The sequence below is a fragment of the Mastomys coucha genome, unplaced genomic scaffold (assembly GCF_008632895.1).
Source record: "Mastomys coucha isolate ucsf_1 unplaced genomic scaffold, UCSF_Mcou_1 pScaffold22, whole genome shotgun sequence".
Classification (NCBI taxonomy): Eukaryota; Metazoa; Chordata; class Mammalia; order Rodentia; family Muridae; genus Mastomys; species Mastomys coucha.
In genome coordinates, this window is record NW_022196905.1 from 133,974,208 (window position 1) to 133,982,208 (window position 8,001).

Below are 8,001 nucleotides of genomic sequence, written 5' to 3' on the forward strand. Positions count from 1 at the left end.
AAAAAAAAAAAAAACCAACAACAACAAGAACAAGGATGCTCTCTCCTCTTGGAGAGGACCCACCTTCAGCCCACACAGCAGCTCACAACCTGTAACTATAGTTCCAGAGAGATCTGATATCCCCCTCTGGCCTTCACAGGCATTTGTACACACATGGTGTACATAAATTCTTGCAGGAACATAAGTACACATATAAAAATAATCAATAAACATATCTTTTATTTTAAAGACATGTTAGGCTCACAGTTCAGTTTCCCAGGCTAAAGACTGCAGTCTATTAGCCACTCATGGCTGTCACACTGAATGACAGGCCATTTCCTTCATGAGCTGTGCTGGGCAGTTCTGTAAGAAGAAGCCCCATGGGACGATTAGCCTCCCCATCCCTGAGTCCTCTTGTGTAATACACCCTGGGTTTCACTAGATAAAAGACAGCCTGCCAGCTGGGAGCAGCTCTGAACCTAGTCTACCTTCCCCGGGACCCCTTGTCCCTCACCGGAGCCGATCCTCATCCAGGAAGTCAACAATGTCACTCCGGTCATTTACGGTGTTCACATATTGGCTCAGCAGCTCCTGCTCCCGCTGGCGGTCTTGTGGGGACTTCAGAGCCTCTGTGGAGACAGCATGCCATTAGTAGAAGCTCCATTCTGTTCAGGGACAGAAGAGCCCCAATGCCTATGTTGCTCTCCTCCATTGGAGGGGACCAGATCAAGGAACGGGCCCCTGAGTGTGGGGCTCGTGGTCGCTGTCTTTACTGTGAACGACTGGGGCAGGTGTCCGACAGCCAGGAGGATGTGGTCGGAAGGCTGTTCCTATTACTTAAAGTGCCCCTCCCCTGTTATCCTCTTGGAGGGCCTCGCACTAGCTGTTGGGGGGTAAGGGAAACACACTGTGAGGCCCTTACTTTGAAGAGCATCAAACTCAGGCATAGAACAGCTAAGGCGTTTGTCTGAGGTCACATAGCCTGAAGCACAGGAACAAAAGCCATAAGCCTCGTGGCTTAGTCACACCCATCTCACCATTGGACTCTCATGGGTCAAGGCACAACAAACAGGAAAGTTGGCACATGGGTTGACAGCTCTCAGGCCAGGCTGGCTTCCTGGGGACAGACACATACCTGGCTTGTCCATCAGCCTGCGCAGCTCACCCTGGAGGTCCAACTGCTGTTCCTCCAAGCGCTGGTCCTTGGACCTGCAGGATGCACATGTCTGAGGCTCAGCATGACCAGAATGTTCCCAACCACACCCACCGGGTGGTCTGGGGAGGGCACCACAAGGCTTGGGGGGGGGGGTCTCACTTGTACATAAGTTCCGATTCAAGCCTCAGCAGCAGCTGCTTCTCATGAATAAGCCGGAACCAGTCCACCATGAGGCCATCCTCCGAAGCATCTGTAGAGAGAAACAGCTGGGGTAAGGAAGGCCACGGAGTCCTTGGTACTCACACCGGTACAGAGGGGCAGGCCTGAAATAGGAAGAAAGCTAGCTGGAGGTACCCAGGAGAGCCTGCAGCCAACCTGGGCATAGCCAGTCTGCAGGTAGTATGGGATGGAGCCAGCCTGTACCAGTAAGGTGCATGATCAGTCAACAATCAGAAAGGGATGGCCAACCAACATAGCCATGGCCGTTCAGTGTAGGTAAGACAAGCCTATGGGAATATGACCCCATCAATAGGGGTATGGCCAGTTCATAGGCGTGGCCAAGTATTGGGTATAGTCAGCTCATGGAGATGTGGCCAGCCACTGGAGGTGTGGCCAGCCAACAGAAATATAGCCAGCCACTTAGGGGCATGGAAAGCTGATCGAGTGTGGCCATCAGTGGTACATGGTCAGCAACAGGGCATGGCCCTTGGTAGGGGCATGCCCCAAGCTGCTCACCTCCCTCAGCTGCCCGCAGCCGCTTCTCCAACTCAACACCCCTGAGCTCCAGAGCGTCCAGTTGGCTCTCAATGTCCAGCAGCTGTCTCTGCAGCTCCTCCTGAGGGACATAGTTGGGGTGGAGCTGGGGGAAACCAATGAACCGTGGTGAGCACAAGCAGAGGACCAAGGCCCAGCCGCCCCCTGAGGCCCAGCTTACTCACCCTGACTGGGGAGGTTTCAGCCTCACCAGGCAGAGCAAGGCCACTGTCCAGGATTGCAGACTTCTCTGGAAAGCAGACAGAACCTGGATGTGGCTTGGACATGGCTTGAACATAGCCTGACCCCTCTATTGTAGGCTGTGAGCCCCAGCAGGCATTGCCCCCTCCTAACAGAATGGCATCCCGGGAACTGACCTCTTGTCCCCCAGGTGGGTGTCTTCTCCTCCTTACAGCTCCTGGTCTCATCTTCCTGCTTCTTGGTCTCTGGCTGGAGCCAATCAGCAGAAACATCAAGGCTGGGAGGGACAGCTAGTTTCTTGCGGTGTGATGGAGAGGGAGAGGGGGCTGCCAGCACAAAGGTGGGTGGGGGTGAAGATACGTGTCAAGCCTGCTGGCCAGAGCCCTGACACTGAGTGGAGCCAGAGCTCTAAGCCTCTACTCTGTCCCGGGACAGCCAGTGTCATAGTGTCATGTGCCTCCCAAGGTAGCACCGTGTCCTGCCCAGACTGGCCAGGTCCTCCCAGGGAGGTGGCAGCATCCAACAGATCCACAAGGCCAGAGCTGCTGACATCACATAGTGTGACCTTGGAAGGGGCCCGCAGATGGTATATGACCCAATACATATGTGTTTACTGGCACACCTAAACATGCATGTACATATAGGCATCCATGCCTGATACACACACACATATATTCAGATTATGCCTAAACATGCCTCACACACATATATCCCATGCATGAACACACATGTACACACATACAGAACATGCCTTGCACATGTACATTCTATGTCTGAACACACATGTACACACATACAGACCACACCTGAACATGACTCATATACATACATCCCATGAATACATGTGTGCTCATTTATCCAGTGTGTGACAACACACATACCTTATTATATCTACATATGCATGTACATGTTGATATTCCATATCCAAATAGTTATACATACATAAATCCTGTGTCTGAACATGCATCAACACACATACATGCCCGCAGACATGTCTCACACATGACCATATATATGTATGCACATACATATCTTGTGCCTGAACACATGAATGCACATTAAACCCATCTAGGAACACACATGCATATACACCCATACCCTACATAAGCACCCCCTCTGGCTGATCAGGGCCTCTGCCTGACCCCAGTTAGAATACATACAAGAACATGCCTGAGTTCCCACAAGCATTACCTGCAAGGCTGGCCGAGCATGGTCTCCTCTTGTTCTGAATGGAAGTCAAGTTGATATGGATGCTGGAGTCAGAGCTACTGAAGGCTTTCCCGGGAGTGTCCCCTGCCCTCGGCTCTGCCCGGACTGGCTCTTTCTGCTCCAGAGACCTGGGTGGAAGATAAAGTTAAGTCCCAGCCCAGATGGGAACAGCCAGGAGTCTGTCTCAAAGCCATATGCCTATGTCCAAAGTCCTTATGGTCTGAAGGAAGCTACCTGGCCAGGCCTGCATCATCCTGGCCTCTAACTCCAGGACCTCCCTGCTTCCACCCGTAGGGCACAGGGCTGTGGGTCTTCACATGCTCCTTGTGGGGCAGGGTACCTCAGGCTTGCAGGAACCAGGTGCCCTGACATTTACCCCAAGCCAGGCTCATGTGAACTCCCTGGAGTGACACACCTGCTGCCCAGCATTCACCATATCCCTTAAGTCATCCCACTGGAATGAGATGTCCCTGTCACCCTGTCTCCATCACCTGGAAGGTGAAGGATCCCAGGATACTCAAGGTAGTGTGACCCAACTTTTTCTACGGATACTGAAAGGTCCAAGTGCATGTATGCCTTCCGGCCAGAGCTACATCAGTTTCTGCATATATACTGCCATGCTCACACACACTTAATTAGGCACCTGCTATATGCTGGCTCAGCTCATCCTGCAGACCCACGAGCACAGGTGTGGCCCTGCCACTAAGCCCAGGCCCTGCTCACCTCCCAGCAGGGTTTTTCTTATCCACAGGCTTCAGCCGGGCCCTCCATCCTTCTGGCCCCTCCTCTTGGCCTTCCTGAGAGGTGGGACCTGGACCTGAGTGTAGGAAACAGATTGAGTAGGCGAGATAGCTTGAGGCATCTCTTTCTAGCCAACTGCATCCTTTGACATTCCCTAGAGCCAGCCCACCACACAGAACCAAAGTGGGGCTCCTAGCCTGGCTGCTGTGTTGTGTACCCTGCCCCTTTCTGGGCCTCAATTTCCAATCTGTCAGATGGGTGTTGACACAGAAGGGAAGCCCTGTGGACTAGCTCTCTGGGGTGTGATGTGATGGAGAATGGCTGGGTGTGGCTACCTATCCGTAGTCATGCTTAGTTCACACCTCACAGCAGATTCAACAGGGAACTCCGTCGAAGGGAAAGTTGCAGAAAGATACCTTTGTGGTGCATCCTGAGCCCCTCCCCACTTCCTCAGACACCCGCAGAAAAGGCAGAGGCATGCACAGCGAGCGAGGTGTCTGAGAAGAGTTACTGGGGGTGCAAGAGGAACCCCAGGCCTCATTCTGCACCCTGAGGACACAGCTAAGAGCAGAAAGCACAGTGGCCAGGGCTAAGATATGAATCTGGGAAAAGGGTCATGGTGTGACCTTGGGGACACTGGCCACAGCCACATAGGGGCGGTAGTCATATGAAGACCCATAGAGGACTATGGGTCCTGAGAGCTAAACCACCAAAAGACAGACACCCAAAAGACCTTTCAGAGAGAAACACAGTGAGGATATATCTAGTAACACTTGTGGAATGGCAGACCCCAAGGACCCCATCCAAGAGCAGGGACCCTTACCCTTTACTCCTGCCACCTCTGCTTGTGGCCTGGAGCCAGCGCTGGTCTTACCAACCCCTGGAGAGATGCCCAGGCTCTTTTGGCCAACCTGGAGTAATACATTGTTATTGCCCACATTCAGTGGAGCTGCGGACTCTATCTTTATAGTGGAACTAGAGGTCTGGGTGGTTAAGCCCGATGGCTTAGCTGAGGGAACTTTTTGTGGCACTTCATTCTTGGGAAGGGTGATCAGGACAGAGGAAGTGGCTGGGAAGGACCTGTGGGAAAGAGAATGGGCATCAGGTAAAGGCAAACCCAGGAGTCACCCTCCCTACCAGAAGCCAGTTCCAGAGTGACCTCAAAGAATGGCGTTCCATCTACCCTCAGATAGATGGCCTGAAGCATGCACTGCTGGCTGTTTTATAGTAGCAAATCTGGTGTCCACTGGGAATAAAGTATCCCCCAAATCTATTAACCATGGGGTGCCAGAGCTGAAGCACTATGGACGACCCTGGCTCGAGCCACAGGCTGGTCTGCCCTTGCTCAGCTTAGTATTAAGTTACCCACAGGCTGAACAGTCTAGCCAGGCACCAACCCCTGCCTGGGATGCATGGCTCTGGGCTACCTGATTTCCCTGAGGTAACACACATGCAGGTTCACAGAGCCTAGGCAACATGCGGTACCACTCCAAGCTCTGCCAAGCCTACTCTGCAGAGCCTTTTACCACAGCCCAGGAACAGCAGCATACTCAATCTCTTCCTGACCCTAGGACCTGCTCAGGAGCCTCTGGGCACACCAAATGGGAGTGGGTTCAGGTAGTTATAAGTCAGAAATGTGTCACCTGGAAATCAAGGACCAACCCAGGTAGAACCCCTTATCTCACTAGACAGTTGTTCTGGACTGAATGGAGTATGCAAAAACTCACATCCACTGGGGAGTCCCTGGAGATCTTGGGGTGTGATATTATTTTTAAAAAGTGGCGGTGCATGCCTAAAATCCCAGCACTCAGGAAGTAGAGGCAGGCAGATCTAGGCAGACTAGCCTAGTTTACAGAGTGAATTCCAGGATAGACAGGGCTACACACACATATAGAAGCCTTGTCTCAAAAAAACCAAAAGTGGGTGTGGATGATCAGTAGATGTGACAACATTATAATGCAGTCAGTCACACTACAATACAGTGGTCACATTTAAAGCACTAATGTTGTAAGAGACCAACACGCAGGCGTAGTGGTACACACCTGTAATCCCAGCACTGGGGAAGGTGAGGCAGGAGGATTTGGAGTTGAAGGTCATCATGTCAATTAGAGGGCTGGGATATATGAGACCTTGTCTCAAAAACACCAGGATTGGGCTGGCAAGATGGCTCAATGGATAGAAGCACTTGCCCTGAGAGCCTGACAACCTGAATTCAATCCCCAGAACCCACACAAAGGTGGAAGGAAAAATCAACTCCATAAAATTGTTCTCTAACCTCCACACAGACATTGTAGTATGCCCTGCCCCACATACACACATCATACAAAATGTTTAAAAATACCTGGGGTGTGGCTCAGTGGTAGAGCCCCTGCCTAGAATCCCCCAGTGAGGGGCTGGGGTGTGGCTCAGTGGTAGAGCCCCTGCCTAGAATCCCCCAGTGAGGGACTGGGGTGTGGCTCAGTGGTAGAGCTCCTGCCTAGAATCCCCCAGCGAGGGGCTGGGGTGTGGCTCAGTGGTAGAGCTCCTGCCTAGAATCCCCCAGTGAGGGGCTGGGGTGTGGCTCAGTGGTAGAGCTCCTGCCTAGAATCCCCCAGTGAAGGGCTGGGGTGTGGTTCAGTGGTAGAGACCCTGCCTAGAATCCCCCAGTGAGGGGCTGGGGTGTGGCTCAGTGGTAGAGCCCCTGCCTAGAATCCCCCAGTGAGGGGCTGGAGTATGGCTCAGTGGTGGAGCTCCTGCCTAGAATCCCCCAGTAAAGGGCTGGGGTGTGGTTCAGTGGTAGAGCCCCTGCCTAGAATCCCCCAGTGAAGGGCTGGGGTGTGGTTCAATAGTAGAGACCCTGCCTAGAATCCCCCAGTGAGGGGCTGGGGTGTGGTTCAATGGTAGAGACCCTGCCTAGAATCCCCCAGTGAGGGGCTGGGGTGTGGTTCAATGGTAGAGACCCTGCCTAGAATCCCCCAGTGAGGGGCTGGGGTGTGGCTCAGTGGTAGAGCACCTGCCTAGCATAGACAAAAAAAGAGACAGAGAAGGTAGACTCCATGCAACAATGAAGTCGGAGATGGAGAGAGGTGACCACCAACCAAGGGATACCAGGAAACTCCAGATGTTGAGGGAGTGAAAGGACTCTCTCCCTTGGAGGCCAGGTGGAGCGTGTGGCCTGCCACAGGACCTGTTTCTACCACTGAAACTGTCCTGCAAGGGATGACTGTTCCCCTTCTATCTGTACCGTATGGTCAGTGTGGCAGGCACAAAAGACCCTCAGGACCCAGCTCCATTCACACAAGCCATCCAAGGCATGGAGCCAGGCAGTGTCCTGTCCACAAGACGGGCTAAGGGTTCAGGAGCACGTCTAGTGTGGGCCTCTGTAAGAACACCACGCCCTGCATTCCTGCCTCTCTCCTGTCCCCCCACCTCCTCTTCCCAGATAAGGAGATGGAGACATCACAGAGGGACAGATTTCTCCATGTCCTGGGGGGGGCAGGTCACAGCTACATCCCACATCTCTTCCACCTACCTGCTTGGAGCCTGGGTACCAGCACCTATCAGTCCCGGCAGGGCCTTCCTAAGGACACTCAGTGCTTGCTCCCGGCTGCTCTCCTGGGCAGGGGCATCCACAACAGCAGAGACTTTGCTGGCAGCGGTGTTCACCACAGCAGGGACCCTACCAGTGGGGGCATTCGCCACAGTGGGCACCCTGCCATCTGTGGCACTCACTACAGTGGGGGCCTTGCTGATGGGAGCATTCACCACCGTTGTGACCCTGCTATTAGTGGAATTCACCACAGTGGACACTCTGCTGGTGGGGGCAGTCATCACAGTGGACACTTTGCTGGTGGGGGTAGTCACCACAGTGGAGACCTTGCTGGTGGGGACAGTCACCACAGTGGACACTCTGCTGGTAGAGGCAGTCACCACAGTGGACACTCTGCTGGTGGGGGCAGTCACCACAGTGGACACTCTGCTGG

General features: G+C 53.4%; 1 protein-coding gene across 1 annotated transcript in view; it reads right to left on the reverse strand.

The window, feature by feature from the left end:
* Positions 1-8,001, reverse strand: part of Micall2 (MICAL like 2) — a 32,057-nt gene that overhangs the window by 2,138 nt on the left and 21,918 nt on the right. The window contains exons 7-16 of the mRNA XM_031338495.1: positions 7,551-7,894; positions 4,863-5,119; positions 4,022-4,115; positions 3,281-3,426; positions 2,266-2,415; positions 2,074-2,138; positions 1,871-1,994; positions 1,295-1,385; positions 1,115-1,188; positions 494-608 (exon numbers count right to left, since the gene is read on the reverse strand). Of these exons, the coding sequence (XP_031194355.1) occupies positions 494-608; positions 1,115-1,188; positions 1,295-1,385; positions 1,871-1,994; positions 2,074-2,138; positions 2,266-2,415; positions 3,281-3,426; positions 4,022-4,115; positions 4,863-5,119; positions 7,551-7,894 (1,460 nt within the window). The remainder of the gene's footprint in view (positions 1-493; positions 609-1,114; positions 1,189-1,294; positions 1,386-1,870; positions 1,995-2,073; positions 2,139-2,265; positions 2,416-3,280; positions 3,427-4,021; positions 4,116-4,862; positions 5,120-7,550; positions 7,895-8,001) is intronic.